Here is a 22390-nt window from a genome sequence, read left to right on the forward strand (position 1 = left end):
CGCACTTAGCGTAAACACATGTCGACGTCCTTCCAAGCGAGAACCGCCTGCTTCAGCCGAACAAGCAGTCGCTGCTGTTCTGATTGGCACGCTTACCGGTAACAGCTCGTGTTGCTGCCTTCCTATTACTGACCTTGCTTCGACGACTAAGTACAAGGTTCAAGTAACTTAGCTATTTTTGAGGTGAGATTCGGGTGCACCTAGACCTGATGGGGCCTCCAGCTGTGCTGCGACAGTCTGCAGCTACTCTGAATGGAACACAACCGCCCGAATTATAACTAAATTTGCGGGCTCACTAAATTACTTTTACCCGATTACAGTGCGATAGCAGTGGGGGTCTTTAAACTGATTTTTGCTGCTTCTAATATCGCGCCGTTTTGTGTGGCTTGCTGCATTGCCCGATTGCCCGTCTAATGGCACTCTCTAATTCGTGTGTGTGGTGGTGCTATGGGGGACAACCTTCAAGGAGTAAGTGAACGGACGACAAGTTTGACAGTGGTAAATAAACGCGCACAGTTGTGGTGTTGCGCTGCATTTATCCAAAACAAATTACGCTCAAAGCAGAGAACGTAAGTTTTCGCTCAAAATGAAGATGGAACCCATTTCGGGAGCGGTCCGAAATCTCCAACATCTGTCAACGAAACGTGCAACAAAAACGACTCCTGCAGTCGTAATCTGTAAGAGTTGTCTTCCCAATCTCTCGGGTAACAACTGAGCGCAACATAAAAGTGTTCACAAGTTAGACACACAGGACGACGCGCAAATGTTAAAAAGGCAACCAGAGTCCCTTTCATCTGCAGAAAACGTCAGAAAAGTGTATGGCCGTAAAATGGATATATGGAATTGTTTGACAAGGAGATAGGCTAACAGCGATAAAAGAGAACGATGCCTCTTAACGGGCAGTGAAAAGTGATATGACATGTGGTGTAAGGGCCCGAAGAAACATGTTTGATTGGATCAGGGTTGGAATGTAGAAAAGCGAAAAAATATGCACTAACAGGTGATAAAATGCACAAAACAGCCTAAATCTTTCCGAGATGGCTGCATGTATGGAGCAGTTCAGATCTGTGTAGATAGCAAGCTACAGACGTGCGTTCATTAACTCAGAAATGTTCTTGTGAAAAGCGTACTTCAGTCAAACAGGAAGACAGGCATCGCTTACACAATTCAGGCCTCAAGAAAGCTTCTTTTACGTCACGGGCAACACGGTCGCGGCTGGTGCCGCGACCGTCTTGACGACCGCCTTTATGACATTTGATGAGGAACAACAGTTTCCTCAAGAATAAGAGTGAATAAGCTGACTACGAAGAATACCTTTGGTGCACACCCATTTTTAAGGGAACTGTTGTTTCTCATCAAACGTCATGAAGAAATTTGCGAATGGTAGGAGCTGCTGCAAGCAGGGCAGAAGAGAGATCAACCCAAACCTCTAAGGCTGGGGGTGCGCGAGAAAAAAAAAAGCAGAACAGAAAGCGCAACAAGGAACTGTGTTATTGGGCAAAGCGTTGCCCGCGCCGGTGCAAAGCTGCTCTCCTCTCGGTTAGCTTGAAATGACGAAAACATCAGAGGTATCTTCAGGGTTCTGAGCGGGCAACCTCCGGCTCTTCGAAACTCCACTAATATGAGCCAGGCTACAGAAAAAATTGTCGAGAAGATCTTTGAGAGTACCGCTTTGAGATGTTAGAAATAACAAGATGCTTAATGAGCTGTAATTGTTTCTTGAAACATTCAAGAATGTCATTGGCTATCAACGAAGGCTGCTGCTTCTTTGTTTAGGCTATAATAATTTGAACCTGCGTGCATCTACTTACCACAAAAGCTGTCAATATTGATACTTGAACCTTTGTTTAGGAATGAAAAGCCGTCTGTCGTAGGTGGTCCTATTTGCTAGTAGAAGGGGTAGGGGAGATAGCAAAGCTATAAAACTCAAAACTAGGTACCGCGTTTCGTACTTCCTTTGAGCGTTGCACTTTTTTCTGGCTTCGTTTGTTTCTTGTAGGAGACTTACAGACCCAGGGACACCACGACATTCTTTTCGAAGATTATAGCCCACGATGGAAGGCACTTCGTAAGGTGGCTCTCCTCGTCGTCAGGTCAGTGCGTAGCGGTTGACGGAAAAGAAAATTTTTGGGTGAGCCTATGGTCTTGTATCTCTTTCCTGTCTTACTTGCCCTCTCCATGCTCTCCCCTAAAACGTGGAAAAGAGGTATCTCTCTCTCGCTTACCCCCTGCCACACTCAGCGCGTGGAAATTAAAGCAAAGTGATTTCCCTTCAAGTAGCGAAATTAAAATCTTTTTATGAGGTTAAATTAAAATAATTCGCTAGGTAATTACGCTATTGCGGCTGGCGCTGTAGATCGCAGGGTATAATACTTGGCTGTATGGCTAAACCAAAACTATAGCAGCTATAGGTGTGAAAAATTTAAAAACCGACCGATGTTCTGCTGGCACGCGCTGTAATTGTGAGAAGCAGCTAAAAGCTAGATTGCAAAGATCCATCACGTGGATCTCTCGATGTAAATTTATGTTCATAGATTTCCCAAGCGCAAGGAAGAGCTCACTTCTCGGTTTTCGTTTAATCGTGTCATTGGGTTTACTAGCTTCATGTGAAAGAAAGCAGTTTGCTGAATAGTTTAATATTTCAAATAGCCTTGAGCGGTGCTGATAAAATGCAGAAAAATTTCGCGCGATGTGTACGCTCGGGAACAAAATTTATTTCAACATATGTTTGATACCATTCACTTCTGTATGCTGTAGCCAGGCAAAAAGCATCAAATTTTAGCGCAATCTCGACCCATGAAATTCCGGCGTCCGCACAACATCGCTGCTTCCGCAGCGACACGAGCTTATCTTTTATAAAAATGGTCTATAGAAAGTCTATAGACTTCTTATCGACTCTATTGCCTTCCTATACATAATTCTTTTTGTCTAATCATAGTCTACAGTCCATCTATAGACAAACGTCTATTGACATTGTATGACCACAAATCTATAGCTTGTCTACAGACTGTCTATAGCGTCTGTATTGCCCATAGACTTGTCTCTAGGATTTCTCTATAGATATTCTATAGACTTTATGGACAGAAGTCTGTAGACAGTCTATAGATAGTCCAAAAAAATTTGTAAGGGGCGAGCCTGCTGTCGCACTAACGTTCGTGGGATATCCTTACAATTCGCAGACAGGGATATTTTGCCCTCATTTCCTCACACAGCTTTTCTTTGAAAAGTGGATCGTTTGTAGATACGCCGTGAGCAGACGACCAGAAAACATAGGGGCGCGTAGGAACACATTTAAGATCTCAGCAGCTTCCTAGTTGGTTGACAAGGTCGCTAACTTGCATAGTGTTGCACGGAAGTCCTGAGATGTACTATAATAGACTAAGCAGAGCTGCTGCACAATTCGCCGTGTGAAAGAGACGCGGCCTTGTAAAAGAGAGCACCACGACGCATTTGACTTTCATGCGCAGGCTAGACGAAGAGAGCAAAAAGATCAGGCGCCTGGAAGACATCGACCATGAGTTCAACGAAGTGTCCCCCGACGGCTTGCCTAGCGACATCGCGCCCTGGCTGGGTATCCTCTACCGCGGACGAGAAAAGAAGATAGAGGCTTTGTTTCGCGAGTCTTGGGAAATATTCGAGAGGCTATTCAGCAAGGCTGAAGCCACTTATGTGCCAGGTATGCAGGAGAAGTCTGAGCATTCACTCTTCGAGAACATTGTACCATTATATCAGTAGACAGTTCAGTAAAGCAGAAAATTGGGCTAGTTGGTAACGATCCATCTAAAAGTCTAAATGTGGCGCACAGAAAAACACCGAAAAACAAAGGAAGAACGAACAGGACAGGAGCGCACTAGAAACTAAAGCGTGGTCGAAAAAACATCACTCGGTGAGCATGCGCCAGGAAATTCAGCACGCGTCAACAATATAAAAAGCGGAATAAAAACATGACGTAGCTGTACGATAGACATGCGGACTGAACCCAGAGCAATATATATATATATATATATATATATATATATTTAGGACAAGAATTAAGCCGAGCCCACGGTGCTGCCTTTCTGTTGCTGATGAGTGTGCGAATGTAATTCGTTCTCTGCTATTGTTGGCCAGAGATGTTGAAACAAACCCAGGTCCAGACATAGTTCTCGAAGAACTGGAAAATCTTTCTGCCGGTCAGTCTCAGCTAATTAGTGAGGTTCAGGGACTCAGGAACTAGCTCACATCTACCGAAAAAACTATTGCCGACATAAGTAAGATGACTGGCTGACCTTGAAACGCTCCATAAAGACACAGCAGCCCTACGCACTGACCTAGACACAATAAGCGCTAATACTACAGAAGTAACCAGTCAGATTTCTGAAATAGATGCCCGCATAGCGGATGCCGAGAACAGTTCACGACGAAGCAACTTAATTTTCTTCAGCATCACAGATGACAATCCATCAGAAACGTATGCCCAATCCGAAGAAACAGTCATCCGCCACTGTTATGAGACCCTCAAGTTAACAATTGATCCCAAAGAAATAGAGCGTGCTCACCGTCTTGGACGCCACTCAACCGAACATCTTCGCCCAATAATAGTTAATTTCACCTCCTTTGAAACCAAAAAGTTAATTCTTTCCAAAGCACTATGCTAAAGGGTACCAACAAGAGCATTGGCAAGGACTTTTCACGCCGGGTTCGTGCCGCACGGAAACAGCTCGTTGCATTCCCCCGAAGCAAAAAAACAGCATTTTCATTGCGCTAAAAACGCTGCATATTGGTTCGAAGCGTTATGCATTCGACGAATCCTCACAGGCGGTGCAAGAAATCGCATAGCAATCGGCTCGTCATAATGCAACCGTACGTCCATTCAATAGTCCTCGAGATAAGTTCCCAAATCTTTTTTTATGCGAAACATATTACTAGAGGTACACTACAGCCCTTCGCCGTGGTTACGCGCCGTGCACATCACGTGGTACAGTGACGTCACACCAGGTGACATTCCACATGACACATGACGTCACAGCAGAGGAAGACGGAGGTACACTTCAGCCCTTCGCCGTGGTTATGCGCCGTGCACACCACGTGGTACCGTGACGTCACACCACGTGACACATGACGTCACGACAGAGGAAGACGGAGGTACACTACAGCCCTTCGCCGTGGTTATGCGCCGTGCACACCACGTGGTACAGTGACGTCACGACAGAGGAAGACAGAGGTACACTACAGCCCTTCGCCGTGGTTACACGCCGTGCACTCCACGTGGTACAGTGACGTCACACCACGTGACATACCACGTGACACATGACGTCACGACAGAGGAAGACAGAGGTACACTACAGCCCTTCGCCGTGGTTACACGCCGTGCACACCATGTGGTACAGTGACGTCACACCACGTGACATACCACGTGACACATGAGGTCACGACAGAGGAAGATGAGGGTCCACCTCGCGCCGGCGCTGTGGTTGCACGCCGTGCAGACCACGTGGTACAGTGACGACACACCACGTGACATACCACGTGACACATGACGTCACGACAGATCGCCGTCACGCGCTGAGAGAGGGAGAACGATGCCATCGCACAGACACCGGAATGTCCTCGAGCGGCATTCCCGCGCATTTCAAACGCGCGTTCACACTCGGTGTAGGTGAAACGCTCGCTCCACCGGGCAGGCGGACACGGCTTCCATGGCAATCCAGGCGCCCACCCAACGCGCGTCTCGGGGTTAGTCGGCGTTCCGCTGTAGCCATGCCGTTGTCTTCCCCCACGACTAAGGCTTCTAGTGGTTGTATTAAAATGACCAAGTATTCAACCAAGGAAAGCAATGTATTACCAAGCCTAGCCATCAGTATGCTTCGCATCTGACCAGGGTTAACCGAGTTAAGCCTCAGCCATTTTTTTACATTATCTTCACAAACATACGCAGTTTTATTCCCAAGCGCGAGCATGTTTCTATTCTTGTTTCCTCATCCGCAAGCAATATACTTATACTAACTGAAACATGGCTAACAAATGACATCACCGATTCTGAAGTTCTGGTTTGGTTTGGTTTACTGGGGTTTAACGTCCCAAAGCGACTCAGGCTATGAGGGACGCCGTAGTGAAGGGCTCCGGAAATTTCGACCACCTGAGGTTCTTTAACGTGCTCTGACATCGCACAGTACACGGGCCTCTAGAATTTCGCTTTCATCGAAATTCAGCCTCCGTGGCCGGGATCGAACCCGCGTCTTTCGGGTCAGCAGCCGAGCACCATAACCACTGAGCCACCGCGACGGGGCTGTCTCAATTTTAACCTCAACCAATTAGTAACGGAACCAACACGCGTTACACATGAATCTTTTAACATTCTAGATTTGATGTTGACAAATCACCCTGAAAGTTTATCATCCCTTACTTACCTCCGCGAAATTAGCGATCCCAAAGTTTTACATGCAACCTTCACCTTTGCCACCGAATTGAGCCAAACGTATCAAAAAATGATCCGCTTGTATGATAGAGGTAATTACGTGGCCATCAACAACCAACTGCACAATCTTTTTAATCATTTTCGAAACAGGCTTTCACGACCGATCTGTTCAAAACAACTGGCAAACGTTGAAAACAAAATATTAGAACTTACGTCTGAATTTATCCCCACCATAACATTTTGTGCCAGTCGTCATAAGCCATGGTTCTCGAAGTCATTAAAAACGTTCGAAACAAAAGAAAACGGTTATTTCGAGCAGCAAAACTCAACCCAAGCGCATGCGCTTGGAATAAGTATTGCGAGGCTGAGCCCGTGTACTTCCAATCCGTAGATCTGCCAAAGATCTTAATCAACAATCCGCGAAAATTCTGGCAAGGACTAAGCCACCAGCAGACACGCACTATCACTCTTACTAACGCACTAGGACAAGAGGCCAGAGATGTTTTATGCGCGAACATATTTAACACAGCGAAGGAGAAAACTCTAGAGGCCCGTGTACTGTGCGATGTCAGTGCACGTTAAAGAACCCCAGGTGATCGAAATTTCCGGAGCCCTCCACTACGGCGTCTCTCATAGCCTTAGTCGCTTTGGGACGTTAAACCCCATAATCCAACCAACCATAATTAACACAGCATTCGCATCTGTTTTCACTGAAGATACTGACACGTCACTACCTAATACAACTGCATATCTAATATCTCCAATGCGTTTACCCACACTTTCTGCACATGGAATCGCCTGTATTATCGAAAACATTAAGACATCATTCTCAGCAGGTATCGATAAAATAACCTCGAAGCTCTTAAAGAATACCCGGCATGTCTCTGCAGCATACTTTCCTTTATTGTTCGCGCAATCACTTCACTCAGGTAACATACCCAGTGATTTGAAAATGGGAAACGTCATTGGGGTGTTCAAATCAGGTAGCAAAGAACCACCCCTTAATTACCGTCCCATCTCTTTGAGTACTGTGCCATGCAAAGTTATGGAGCAGGTAATTTTTTCGCAAATAATGCATTTTCTTGACTCGAACCATTTCTTCCATCAATCTCAGCATGGATTTCGTAAGGGTTTCTCCAGCGAAACACATTTAGCCATTTTCGTTATGATGTGCATATAAATCTTGATTGTAACCTTCAAACCGGTACAATCTTTCTGGACTTTGCTGAAGCCTTTGACAAGGTACCTCACAAACGCTTACTACTAAAACTTTCCTTGTTCGATTTGCACCCTAATGTATTACAGTGACTAAAACAATTTTATGCGAAGCATATTACTAGAGGTACACTACAGCCCTTCGCCGTGGTTATGCGCCGTGCACACCACGTGGTACAGTGACGTCACACCAAGTGACACATGACGTCACGACAGAGGAAGATGAGGGTCCACCTCGCGCCGTCGCTGTGGTTTCACGCCGTGCAGACCACGTGGTTCAGCGACGACACACCACGTGACATTCCACGTGACACATGACGTCACGACAGATCGCCGTCACGCGCTGGGAGAGGGAGAACGATGCCATCGCACAGACACCGGAATGTCCTCGAGCGGCATTCCCGCGCATTTCGAACGCGCGTTCACACTCGGTGTAGGTGAAACGCTCGCTCCACTGGGCAGGCGGACGCAGCTTCCGTGGCAATCCAGGCGCCCACCCAACGCGCGTCTCGGGGTTAGTCGGCGTTCCGCTGTAGCCATGCCGTTGTCTTCCCCCACGACGAAGGCTTCTAGTGGTTGTATTAAAATGACCAAGTATTCAACCAAGGAAAGCCATGTATTACCAAGCCTAGCCATCAATATGCTTCGCATCTGACCAGGGTTAACCAAGTTAAGCCTCAGCCATTTTTTTTAGCAGGTCGCTCTCAGTTTGTCTATGTTAATAACCAATCCTCTAATTCATTCCCAGTAATATCAGGTGTTCCTCAAGGTTCAGTGCTTGGTCCCCTTCTCTTTTTTATATATATATATACGATTTACCCATGCATGCTTCCTCTAACATCCGCACGTTTGCCGATGATTGCGCCGTCTAGCGCACAATTAATAACCCATCCGATCAGCTAGCACTCCAAAACGACCTAACCTGTATAGAAGACTGGTGCAGCCAATGGCTAATGGAGCTTAACCCCAATAAATGCAAACACGTGCCATTTCAACGCAAACGCAAGCCCCTTTTGTTCCCGTACTCAAACTCTGGCGTCGAAGTAGAATTGACCAATTTCTATAAATACTTCGGTGTAACCTTTAGCCAAGATCTTACCTGGAATGCAGATTTCACTAACCCTTGGTTTCTTGAAACGTCATTTGTGCCTTGCACCACCAGACGTTAGGCTTGTTGCCTACAAAGCCCCTCGTTCGAACAAAACTAGAATATGCATCCCGCATTTTGAGCCCTAACTAAATCTATTTGTTAACGTCACTATAATCGGTACAGAACCGAGCCACTAGATTCATTCATTCATGTTATTCATATGACATCAGCATATCATCTTTAAAAGCAGAGTTAAGCCGAACAAACCAAGCTTGTCGTCGTAATATCGCGTAATATCGCCAGTATGTGCTTATTTCATACGTTTTCTTACAGCTCATTGCGTATTCCACCCTACATTAGCCCTCCAGCATGCATTGCACTCCGCCTTGGTCATCCCATGCAAGTTTCGCGTCCACAGACTCGTACCACAACGTTTGCTGCATCATTCTTTCCTCGCTCAGCCAAAGATTTGAACGGCCTTCCACACGACGTCCCTGCAACCACCTGTCCATCCTCATTTTCGAATCGTATAACTGCCATATTTAACGAATAACATCTTTGTACATAAAGTTTGATTCTATCTGTGCCCACCCCTTGTGTTATACCCCCTCTGGGGGTCTTTAATGTAACAAAGTGAAGTGAAGTGAAGACCTAAATCCCTGCGGTGACCGAAGCCCATAATCAGCACATTTGAAAGGCGAAAACTGCATGAAAGTGCTACCACTTCTGCTATCAGAAACCAAGGAACTTAGGTTCTTTTTCCAACAAAAACACCGAAGTGGAACTGACACACAAGTCTTTACCTGCGGCGAGTATGTTCGAGGCCTCCAATATCTCTCTATCCACTCTTTTTCTTCCGCGCTCGATGATGCTTGTCGCACCCAAGTTGGGCAGACAGCCGCCCTAGCAGTCCTTGCATTTTTTGCAGTGCAGAGGAAGGTTCGAACCATGACCCGTCCTTAGCGATGCAGTGTGGCCGCACAACCTTTCGTTCACACATTTCCCTGTCTGGCCCACGCAAATCCGGCCGCAGCTAAGGGGAATGCAACACACGACACATGTCGCACAAGGAACAAACTTAGTCTAGTGGTTGATCGCACAGGAAGTATTCTTCGAGTGCCCTTCGGCAACAAGCCTGCACAGCTTGGAAAGCTTATGCGGAGCTGTAAACATGAGACGAACACCAGCCTTCTGGGCTACCTTCTTTAGGTTGTGTGACACCCTGCGCATGTGAAGTATCACCTCGAAGGCCTGTTTGGAGAGATTCACTTCATTTTTTTTTCTTCTGGGTTTAGTCCGTATGTCTATCGAACAGCTACTTTGTTTTTATTCATTTTTTTATGTTGTTGACACGTGCTGAATTTCCTGGCGCATGCTCACCGAGTGAGAGGTGTTTCTTCGAAAGCTCATCAGTTGCTAGAGCGCTCTTGTCCTGCCTGTTATCCCTGTGTTTTTCTGTACGCCATTTTTAGATACATATCAGTATACAGTGTTCTATAACCAGGAATTGGACTTTTCGGTTAAAGCGAACGAAAAAAACTATACACGTATGCCGAATTAAGTTTCAAAATTCCTTTTGACCCAAATGATCAGTATCTATGACATACACGCCACACATAGCAGGCTACTGAGTAGGAGTTACGCTCAGTCAAAGGGGAAAAGTAATGAAGTACGGAAGATGAGGGAACTGTGGGAAGGCGGTAGATTAAGCAACGAAGTAATTAGTTTTTAGGTATTTAGGTATTCCTTCAATACGTGCAGACCGGGCAGCTCAACCTACTTGGCAAACGTCGTCTGCTTGCGTAGTGCTGTTCACTGCGATCACCTGCCTAGGGTACTTACTTGGATGAGTACGTTTCTTCCTGACATTTAAGGGCACTGACGCGTCTGGGTACCCCTACAGTGAAGTGATAGTTCCGCCACTGTGCCCCGTCCTCTTGGCCAACCCAACGCAAAAACCCAACAAAAATATTTACGAAAACCTACCTTTTTGCAGCCAACTTTCACTTGAGTTTTTGTTTTATCATTCCATCACTCTTTTCAATAATGACAACAATTTCTTCTGCGACGAATAAACATGACCATTTGTGCATTGATTGCTTGTTGATCAAATGCTCAGGCTGACAAAAAGGCCAGGATGGGCCTATAAGCGACTTTTTACAGCACACCGGTATTTCACCGGTATACAACCGGTAATTCATTCGTAGAAAATGATATTTGCCCAAGAAAACCTAATGGCGTTCTCAAGCAAACACTGAAAAAAGCCCTCCGAAGTCTCGAAAAACAAATACCGGAAAGTCCAGCTCCAATTTGCGGTTAATCGCTGGTTTAAACGCAGAGTAATTTGTATTCGCAGGAAAGACAGAAAACTTCAGCCATGCCATGATTGCCGCTCATGAAGAGGCTATACGTGAAGAAAAAGGCGACGCTGAATACTTAACTCAGGACAAAATGGTTATGGTCGTTCTAAACATATTTGGTGGTAAGTATTCTGCGCCTGTCTGGCCACAGGCCAGCGATTTTGCTTTGATCAGTTGGCACCGTTTATTTTGCGTCAATTCAGAGCGGCGTGCCCTGTGGTGTAAACCAAAACCTCGCTATAAAAATGCCTTCGTAAACACGTTAATCACTGATCCGGCGAGAGACGAAACATCGTTCTATTGGAACTAAACGCAGTCGTAGCTTTTAGACAATCCACTATACAAGTATTGTGACGCCTGTTTTTTAAGAGCAATGATGATAAAAAAAGTTTATAAAAATGCGCGCAGGGCCTTGAATTGCAAACATATCGGTGTTCTTGCAAAATTCCGGCGTCAAGTGACAGTTCTCTGTCTTTTAATTGCATATGTTTCTTGTTTCCGCCCCCAACAACATTTGAAAAGGTCTGCGGACGAGCGAAGCCTCCTCCGCAGTGTCCTTTGCCAGCATTGCTCAGAAATGGTGGAACATGATGCTTTCAACGCTGGTAGCTTTCCTGCACATTGCGGGCCGGGCTGCACTGTTTGGAATCCTTTTCTGAACTGTGTGAAACAAAAGGCTCGTAGATGTGAGAAGTGATAAGGAAACGTGCGATCAAAGCCCACGAAACACGCCCAAATATGATAAACTTTCACTGCAGGAGCAACAGACACATTATCTGCTGTACCTGAAAGTTCATGCATGCTAATGCGTGCCCAGAAGCGTTATAGTCTCAGTGCACACCAGTACTAGTCGTCAGTTACACACTCAGAAATTGTGTGAATCTTTTGATCTGGAGATTGTTTTTTTCTCAGTGCACGCCACTACTATCGAAGGGTTACACACGCAGAATTTACGTTAATCTTTTGATCTAGAGATTGGTTTTTTTTGTATACGGGGGATAGCTGATGTAGTGTTGTACAGCAAAATTTGAAATTTATAATGCTGTTCGTAACCTTATCTTTACTTATTCTTTGTCGTAGCCGCCACTATCACTTCGGCTGGAGAACTCCAGTGGCTCTTTATTCAGATAACGAAGGAGCCGAAGATTAAAGAAAGGATCCTGAAAGAAATTCAAGACAACATTGGTAAGCACAGTCGTCATGTGCGATTTCTTCACGGCAGTGTTCATTCAAATCCACTATATCGTACGTTGCGCAGAATCTCGCCTTGGCACAGTTTGAAATTAATTTGTAAAACAGTGTACAGTGTACGCACTGCACCTGCCATTGACGGGAAGCGGATGATAGAGGAATGAGAAGCTTACGCTACGCCCGCGTCTAAATGCCTCAACGACTCTCTTGGACATGGGATTGGGCCAGTCTAACGGGGCAAAATGAGCTAGATCCCATAAAAACAGCGATCATTAACTGTAAAGACCGGTGGAGAGCGGCAGTCGCCTCACGGGCCGCAGACTTATCAGACCGCTTTATCGCAAGGCCAGCTTTCTTGGACACCACTTTTAATTATATGTCAACTGCGGAACATTGCAGAACACAGTTATGAACACACTGATGGCGGTGCTCTATGCATCCGATGAGCAGCATCAGAAGATTTGGCGGCGTGATCTGATTGGTCCTTGGTGGTTACTTGACACCTATCGCGTGCTCACTGTCTCTAGCAATCAGGGAATAGCTTTTCGGACATCGGCGGGGTATTGGAGAGACGATAGCTGTAACTCTATCGAATTAAACCGAGGAGAGCCCGTTCTGGTATTTTTCTATTGGATGCTCGGGACAACGCAGTAATAGAAAAATAAGAAAACTTTCCGCACTTCAATCACTGCTCCGAGGCCATCACAGTGGAAGGCATAATATCCTAACGTCTGCTTTATAAGGCGCGTGAAACATCGTTTCATACTTTTTACGATATTCTCAGGTGCAAGCAACTAGCCCGACAAAATATAAGATAAGGAGATGCAGGTTTGTTTTCTTCAAAGCGTGCAGGAATCGCATTTGTTGCTAAATTTTAAGAACGTTGATATCTCTATTCTAATAGGTGCATGTTGACTTAAACTGCGAGACACGGTGTGGTCACTGCTGTCGTGGTACATCGTTGCATCATGACGGTTGACTAGCTTGTCCATTTGATGGGCAATAAAAGCGCTGTTCAAACTGACGAAGGACGGGGATTTCCCAGAATGCACCCTTTGTGTTTCTGGGCTCAAGGTGGGCCGCAGGAAAGATGCTCTTAAAGCTCCAGTGTACACCAGCTGTCCAACAAGAGGGTTGTCCAGTTAGGCCGCTTAAGACCACGTAAAGTTCAGAAAACAAGAGTATTTTTATTTTTTAGTCTTTAGTGCGCTACCGATGTTCTCACGAAACAGTGTGCCGAAAACATGTTTTTAACATTTGAGTGCTAAGAGCCAGTACTTTGAAAGCTTTAGATCAGATATTTTGTTTCCGTCATCCAGTTGACGGCAAATTTCCTGCTAAGATCTCTCAGGGCATTCCAGCAAATGCAAAATCATCCACAGAAAGTCTTCAGGATGTTTGGTCAAGATTTAGCGATATCGTTAGGCAGTCCTCAACTGCTCTTTAACTATATAAGGTGTTTTGTAACCATTTGTGCACGACGCGAATTTTTTTTTTTTTAGTTCGTGCTGCTCGTACCAGTGATTCCTTTGTTTTCATTGAATTTAGCCCCTTTCAGTCCATAAATAAAATCATTTTTATGCCATATAGCAAAAGCAGTGCATTATATTCTGTGAAATAATAAGCGGGATAGCACGTCCGCCATTTTTGTGAAGACAGCATTTGCCACCAGTAACTACAAGAGTTATATATATTGCACAGGAAAACTTATATCGCACTGTATATTGCATGGTATATTGCACTGCAAAACTAGCAAATTATCTTTCTTGATGCCTGAATATACTTTTCAGGCGGAAAAATGTTTTCGATGGGAAAAAAAATTATGATTGAAAGGTTCAATCAGTCCAACCGGGATCCATTTGTCCGTTCAAAACACGCACCAAGAATGTACTGGGAAAGAAGCTTCAGAATATTTTCCTCACCATTCCAGGACAAATTCCGTCAGATTTGTGTTCCTACTTCGCTCAAAAGTCAAGCAAGACTTTGAGCAGTGTGTGACACAATTAGGCGCTATAAGAAATGGTGAAGTTTGATGTTCTTTACTGCCAGTGATTTGAAATCGACTCCAATTGTACTGCACAATTTTTCTACGAGCCTTAACCAACTAGCCCAATGACTTACACAGCGGATTTTCGAAACTTTCTTGGTCGCGTAAAAGCTCCTAGAAACCTTCATGATCATCATCATCAGCCGAACTACTTGCAATGCTGTACGAATACTTGTCCCAATAACTTCCAATTAATTCTCTCCTGCGCCAGCTAAGGCCGCATTATCCTCGCAAACTTTGTGACTGCATTAGCCCATCTGACACTCTGCCACCTTCTCCTACTTTCACCTACTCTTGGAATTCGCTCTTCTACCTTCAAATGGTTTAAGGGGCTTTAACGTCCCGAAGCAACTCAGGCTATGAGGGACGCCGTAGTGGAGGGCTCCGGAAATTTCGCCACCTGGGTTTCTTTAACGTGCACTGACATCACACAGTACACGGGCCTCTAGAATTTCGCCTTCATCGAAATTAAGCCGCCGCGGCCGGGATCGAACCCGCGACTTTCGGGTCAACAACCGAGAGCCGTAACCACTGAGCCACCGCGGCGGCCTTCTACCTTTAAATAATGCAGCACAAGCCGCAGCAGGCTTTTATTGCAAGAAGGCGCGGTACGAGAAGATTACACAAGGTTATCACAGCGTTATTAAGTTGCATTTGGAGGAGTGTATTGTACACAAATTACATTTGCAAATATACTGCACAACTTCTGCTTACAGAAAAAGAGCTCAATGCCTATGAAACCAGGAATATAACTATAGGTTAAATTGCGTGGTAGGTAAAAAGTTAGGTTCTAATTTCCTTAAATGCTAAGTTAGATTCTTATCTTTTTTCTGGACTCACTAACGGGTGTCTCGTCGTTTTTTCCCTTGCGTTCCCGGTCACTGTGCGCTGTTCAATCCTGCCAATTTTGTTCTTGCTGGAGCTTTGAAACCACATGCGTTTCATTTAGCTAGCGATGTTTCGTTAGGATGGGCCTTTTGAAAAGATTAGTTTGCGCACATGTTATGCGTATTTAGAGCATTGCCAGATTGCTTTACGTTTTGCGGAACATTAGAGAGGTCTGCAGAATGTCGAACGTGATACCTGCATGAGAACTAGCACGGTGATGTTTTTCGGAGACTTGGGAATAAATATTATGCATACGCAGGCCGTTTCGCCAGCGCTAAAATGCATCATTCTAACTGGTGAAGTCACAATTTAGCTATGGTGAAGCTCTACTGGACCCTTTGTTGTGGCTCAGTGGTTAAGGCGCCTGTCTACCCAGCAGGAGTATCCGGTTTCGAACCCGACCGCGGCGGCCGCGTTTCGATGGTGGCGAAACGCAAAGTGGACCGTGTGCTGTGCGATGTCAGTGCACGTTGAAGATCCCCAGGTGGTCGAAAGTATTCCGGAGACCTCCACTACGGCACCTCTTTCTCTCCTTCTTCTTGCACTCCCACCTTCCTCCCTATCCTTGCGGTGCGGTTCGGGTGTCCACCGAGACAGAAGGGCTGACAGCACAATTCCCTCTGATTATACGAAGTCTCTGATTATGCGGGAGTTCCTTGAGTGAATTTGCTCGAGTGCGAACTGCGTACACAGTCGAACTGCAGCTCCTACTCCCTCGTGACTTCTGCGGTTCAGTTTAATACCCTTTACGCGTGTGTCGGCTCGTTTCTCTCCTCCTCTGGGAGTCTCCGCATCGGCCGCGGTCAGCTGGCCCTTTCTCCCTTTCTCGCACGCGCGGCGCTACTCGTCTATGTGGCGCATCAGTCGATTCTTTCTTCGCCGGTCCCGCCGCTAACCAGCCGTGACGACCAAACAAAGAGTTCCTCTCCATCATGTCAACGTGCCCGGATGTGGTGAAACCGCCGCTAATGATTGTGGCCGCAGAAATAATGAGGATGCCGTGCAGGCGCAGCCGGTACATAAAGAGGGCTTAACGCGACAGCGTTAAGGAGCATGTGTCGCAGAAAAGCAGGTGTCGTCGTCGGCGTCTGTTGTCGGCATCAGAGTCAGCGTTGTTGACCGAGAGCAAAAACTACACACACAAAAAAAACACAGTGAAGCAACCTATGTGGCAGGCGAGCCACGTATGATGACTCGTATAAGGACTTAAAGAGATCTTTTATTATTAAGTAGAGATTCACCAATTTCACTCATATGGTCATTGACCCATTAACGCTTTCACATAATACCTTTAAGGCAGAGCTCAAGTGCCTGTCCATTTTTTTTAATATACGTATACCAGGCAGCACATATTCTACGTTCTGCTACGTCAGAAGATTTCGGGATGCGTGTAAGACGGTTTACAGCGAACCGTTGTGCAAGTTTTAAAAAGGGTGACAAACTACGTGCATTAAGATTTTCGTATTCGTTAGATATCAGCGCCTTAGCGTTAGTGCCCCGGCGTGCAGAAAATCTGGCGTTGTCGAGCGAATAATCGGCCTTGATAGGATGGTCCAAGTTTTCCACCCTAAGGCTAACCTGGGGCAAAAGATTCTGCTCGGACCCAGCAATCGCCATGGTCGAAAAATAGGGTCGGTGTCACATATATGCTGCCTCCATTGGCGACGGGAATACATTAGCTGGATGAGCAGATTTCCGTTCTGCAGATAAACCGCTATTGTCCACGTTGTGAGCGAAAACTCATCCGAGAGGCAACCTAGGTGGGATACCCATAGGTCACGTGACTCGTTGGATTCATCAGAACCTGTCCACTATATTGTGAGAAAAGTGACCACCATGGCAAGTAGCAGTTAATTTAATGATTGGTCGCGAGAGGTTGCTGGGAAGAGCAGTGTGAATCGCACCAGCCCCACCGGTGGCAGCACCTGCCATCGCAGGGCAGTGGCACATCGCTTAAGCGCTGTACCACTGCCCCAAGAGTGGTGTGGGGACTCCCAGCGGTCTATAAATGCAAAGTGGAGAATGACGAATTCGGCATACATGGGCACTGATCCATTAAGGCTATCGCGTCACACCCCTAAGACGCAGCTTACGTGTCCACTCCGATTCATTCTGCGTGCACATCGTTCGCTGCGTTTGTGTCGCTTCACGCAAACACACGCAGGTGTGCTGCGCATGGTGCCTTTAGCGACGATTTTTGCGCTTTATGTACACACGTAATCAAATGTTGCTCAGAACAATGGAATAAAGGCGCTTTGTGATTAAGAATCGACCTTGCTGAGGTATTTTTTCTATGGGTCCTAATGCATTTTCTTGCAGACGCTTTCAATAGATCTCGTCTGCATTAAGCACGCTTAGGGCTTTTCAGGATAACCCCAAAATATTTTGCGTTTATTGTGTTACCTCACAATGAAGTGGTTACCCGGTGTTAAGCTACCTCAATTCGAAGACTCCAAATGCGTAAATATATGCAAGTACAAGTAGTCGCATCGAAAAAAGCAGCAGAAAAAAAAGAATAATTTTGTTACAGTAACGAAGATAACTCTTAATGAACAAAAATTGCAGTTGAACTTTGTGAGGCTCTTACGTAGCTCCTTGATTTTCCATCGCAGTCCAATGCATTCCTCTGTTTAAGTGGGGCGCATATTTTTAAAATTTTCTTGACCACATGAGGGCTAAGATTTAAATTTCCCGAATGTTTTTGCTGCGTTGATTGTTTTCCGCTGATAATGCTCTTGCGTATTTTTTTCTAGGGAGCATTCCTCCTGTATACAGAGACAGAGAGAAGCTTCCCTTCACTGTGGTCTGTTTACTGGAGACCCTTCGATCCTACCCCATAACTCCAATGGGTGTGCCCCACAACACTACAACGAACACCAGAGTTGGTGAGCTCTCGTCCCGCTCTTTTGTTTAAAAGAACCGAAGAGTGAAGACACACACAAAGTGAACAAGGGAGGGGAAAGCCTCATGGTCCTTGCCAACGTTTATACAAGACGACTTGTCGTTGTCTCGGCAACACGTTCTTCGCTGATGGGAGCTAAATGAACCCCAAACAGGTGAAGAGACGGGCTGCGGTGTGTGGAATTGCTCAAAATAACCTCAAAGAAATAACTGAAGAGTGCATTGCAATTTGATGTGAGAAAAAGAGCATTTATAGTGAAAGATTACAAACGAGCGCCAAATGAAATTCTGCCCCGTTGAATTATTGATCAATCTGTATATTGATGAAGGATAAGGACAAGCATAAAAAGGCGTATAGTTACAAGTTTTTCTTTGATGCATCGCTCTTGCTAAATTCGTCCAAAGCGTCGTCATTGTTCAGTACAAGCAAAAAGTTGTAAGGAAATGGTTCCTAACTAATGCAATGCAATTTATGTTCAAAGCTTCCAACAATTCCGCACACTTAGAGCTTTGTCCTAAATATGTGATACACCTCAAAGAATTAGTGCAAAATATTTATCCGATAGCGTTAAGAAGCTAATTTCGCAGAAAATCTGGCGTCGCCTTCGGGGTCGTGCGCGTCGTCTGCGTCGTTTACCATGAGCGAAAAATCCACGAAAAATCCCTGGAGAAGCAACTTAGGAGGCAGGCGATCCACCTAGGCCACGCGAGCTTCAGGCGTCATCACAATTTGCCTGTTGGACTGGGAGCAAACTTCCAACTATGGCAGGTGGCAGTTAGTTATTTGTCGCTCGAGAAGAGAAATCTGGGTTGCACAAGGCCCACCGGTGGCAGTACCTGTCATCCCAGGGCAGTGGCGTATAGCTTAACAGCGGCACCACTGCGCCAGGAGGCCGTGCCGACTCCTAGGGATCTAGAATGTAAAGTAGAGAATGACCAATTCTGCATACATGGTAACTGCCCCATTACGCTATCGCGGCATACCCACCCTTCAACTGTATCAGCAACCAAGCTGTCCTTAAATCTCGTTCACCACTTATATAGCGAGTCAGTGTCCCTCATAAGGTTTTTGTTGTCAAAGGCATGACAGCCTGCTAGGGTTGTTGCGTGAAAGCGACCACTAGGACCATTTACAGTCACTAATACCGGTTCCCAACATACGGCATCTGGAAAGGCATCGAGTAAAACAAAAAAAACATCTATTTTTACTGTGCGACAGTGACCATAAGGCAAGAAATTGAAGCGCCCCTTCAATTTACCTTAGAGCATACCGAGTTCAGTACGATTGTTGGTTGCCATTCTGCTCTGAACGAACGGACTCGCGAAGGGAACTTTGGGAGTTGTTTGGCCCGCACTTCACGCCGTTTGCATATTGTGTTTTCCACGCATTCGTTTCATGCATGGAATCACGACTTACCAAAGAACACTGGCATAATGTACAACGTCTACGGAGTGAACCATGACCCCAAGCTCTGGGATAGACCGGACCAATTCCGGCCCGAGCGGTTCTTGGACCCGGCCAGTGGGAAGCTTCGGCAAGACGTCCCTCCACTGCTTACCTTCGGTATGGGACAGAGGACATGTGTCGGAGAGAAGCTCGCCCACGTCGACATGTTCTACATCGTCGTGCGACTCTTGCAGCGGCTAGACTGCAGAGCGCCGGAGAGTCCCTCGAAAGTGGACCTAAGTGGGTTCGACTCCAGCTTGTTCCTTTTTCCAACACAACAGAACATTGTACTTACTCGCAGGAATTAACCCATACTTGCCTAGTGTCTTAGAAGTGTTTTCTTTGCTTCAAACATCAAAAATATTCGAAATCCTCTGGGTCAAATTCCGAGCAGGATGCAAATATGGGAGCTGAAGATCGCATCTTGCAGAGTATGGCAAAATATCACCCCAGTAATAAAAAAAAAACCAACTGCTCTTATTCTCCCTTACATCGTTGGTGCAGCATTTAATTGCCTAGTATTGAGGAAGCCTACAAGAGAAAATGTGGAGATCCTTGCTTTTGAACGGTCGCCTGCTAATTCCTTCCTTACGAACTATTATTACAGCGCCTCCAGTGAAAAACAGGTTGTTCAGCCTTCAAACTTAAGTCTGTTATAATCTCACACATAGTGTTGCAGCAGCAAAAAAGAGCAGTTGTAAGGAGGGTGTATTTACTTGCGTCCAACAGCCTCAGTAAGGTCCAAAGAGTGTGGGGCTGATTTGTGTTAAAAGTATTTCAAAGAATCCCACAACCTCGCCTTTTATTGCATGAGAATAGTGTTCTACATTAAGGATGAACCAGAAATATGAGATGCCTGTTAACCGGATAACTAAAAGAAGCTGTTATGGTTTCCAGACATCTTTAATTATCGTTTATAAGAAAAATGTTTGATATGTACTATTTTTTTTAGAATTTATCAATATATGTTTGAAAGCAGGCGAGTCGTGATGGTAAAGATCTCCGCGCGGAATTACTTATCGAGAATCGTGCTTTTCGAAGAAGCACTGTTGACGAAATTGGACAAGATTCAAAACAGTGGTCGCGCGTGAATGCGGTTTGGTTCATGGTTCGTGGTGCGCCAGCGCAACTACGTTGGCAAAACAACAAATCACCGGCCAAGAAATAGCATATTAGTTGTTACAGCTATCCGCAAACCTTCGCACATGTGATTGGAAAGCGGCGGCATTAAAATTTCTCAGCACAGTGTCACCGCATTCCAAAGAAGCATCACCTGTACTATGAGAGAAATGCTAGGCAGCAAAAACCAAAGCTGATATCCCAAATAGCAAAAGCAAAACTAAGTAGCCTTGCAGGTGCATTGATGGCATTCGATTGGTGTATGCTATATATTTTAGGCTGTTGTTTTCTTGGACATATGTTTCATGCGGGACGAATTGAGATCAAGATTAAGGCGCATGACCACACTTGCTTTTAAATAAATGGCGAAAGGCGTGCTTTTCCTAGAGTGAAACATGGTTGAGATCGTGCACAGGCTTTACATAGGCTGGTAACCATTCACTGGAGTCAAAAGCCTGGGCATGTTAAAAAGAAAACTGCTTAAACGATTACGCTTTCTAGTATGCGTTTGACCAGCGCAGCTTTTAAGCCTCTGTGATGTAAGATTGAGCTGCCTGCCATGAAATGAAGGAACTCCATCAACAGCTGTGCGGAGCTCGTGCAAACGAATCGTCGCTATCGATGACGTCACCGATCACGTGTCATTACTTCCTCAGGAGATCACGGTCGCGCGATATCACAGTATGCTAAGTGACTAGCCATGCTACGTGGAGGTCATGGTCACGTGGTGTCATGTGACTGCAGTATGCATGGCCACGTGATGTGCTACGCGAACGACGACGCCGCTCACGTGCCCAAATACTGATCAAGAGCTCCGCTGTGAAAGTGTGCTAGACGAGGCAGTTGTTCTTTAAATCATTAAATGTTTAAATTTAAATCTTTAAATTTTGTCATAGTTTTTCGCACTTCTGGCGCAGAGGAAAGAGAGAACTGCTGCAACAGCTGCATCAGGGGTTCTTCGCAAATGGCGTGCGCTAGCTGTTGCATGCATGTTGACGCTTTGAACTGTGAAACTTGCACGGTGCAGATGCTGCCATTAAAAAGTAGCGTGTGCTGCGCGCAGATTGTAAGATCTAGTGTTTTTAATTTCGATGGTCGTAATGAAAATTTATCTACCTTTTTTGTTGCTGGCTTTCCATCGTTACTTGTCCTAGTGGCTAACTTTCTGTTCCTCACAACAGGAATTTCTTTACGGACAAAATACAGTTGACACTAGCGAGGCAAACCTTATCAGCGAACTCTCTGGATGATGAGTAACATAGCCCAGCATGCGACTCTGAGGGTCAAATGTTTTCAGATTTAACTTACATGACCTGTAAAGCTATTGTTTTGTATATCTTGAGTAGGCTGTAACGCCTCACGGCAAGGCTTGTGCTCATATAATTTGATGTACGTTAATAAAGTTTGTCTGACGGTCAGCGCTGTTTAGTGCTTTTCTTTTGTATTTGGCCGATTTTATTTCTATTTTCTTCTTGCGATTGGTTCCACTATAACCTCCTCTGTCCTGAGACAACAATTCGTGAACATTTTGTAAAACTTGTTTATTGGACACAAATTAGTGCAAACCGACGCAACAAAATTGTTGCGCGTTAAAAATTCAAACAGAAGGTAGTTTGTTTGCTGGTACCCAAGTGGGTACTCTGGGACTTAGGGCGTATGAAACTCAAGAAAACAGTTTCTGTTTAGAAGGCAAAGAAACACGTCCCATTTTCTGCAGTTTACTCGCGACTTGCCA

General features: G+C 45.4%; 1 protein-coding gene across 1 annotated transcript; it reads left to right on the forward strand.

The window, feature by feature from the left end:
• Nucleotides 1-3264: 3264 nt before the first annotated feature.
• On the forward strand, nt 3265-21510 carry LOC149342866 (steroid 17-alpha-hydroxylase/17,20 lyase-like). Its single transcript, XM_089545379.1, has 5 exons — nt 3265-3676; nt 11059-11184; nt 12143-12247; nt 17942-18080; nt 19499-21510. The coding sequence occupies exons 1-5, from the start codon at nt 3460-3462 to the stop codon at nt 19842-19844; spliced, it is 933 nt and encodes a 310-aa protein (XP_089401505.1). The 5' UTR covers nt 3265-3459; the 3' UTR covers nt 19845-21510.
• The last annotated feature ends 880 nt before the right edge of the window (nt 21511-22390 follow it).

This window comes from Amblyomma mixtum, chromosome 5 (genome assembly GCF_055824585.1).
Source record: "Amblyomma mixtum isolate Tamu chromosome 5, ASM5582458v1, whole genome shotgun sequence".
NCBI classification, from domain to species: domain Eukaryota; kingdom Metazoa; phylum Arthropoda; class Arachnida; order Ixodida; family Ixodidae; genus Amblyomma; species Amblyomma mixtum.

Coding starts and splice junctions, on each gene's coding strand:
- LOC149342866 (XM_089545379.1), top strand. CDS start 3,460: ATGCGCAGGCTAGACGAAGAGAGCAAAAAGATCAGGCGCCTGGAAGAC. Junction 3,677..11,058: donor TGAAGCCACTTATGTGCCAG/GTATGCAGGAGA, acceptor TTGTATTCGCAG/GAAAGACAGAAAACTTCAGC. Junction 12,248..17,941: donor AGAAATTCAAGACAACATTG/GTAAGCACAGTC, acceptor ATTTTTTTCTAG/GGAGCATTCCTCCTGTATAC.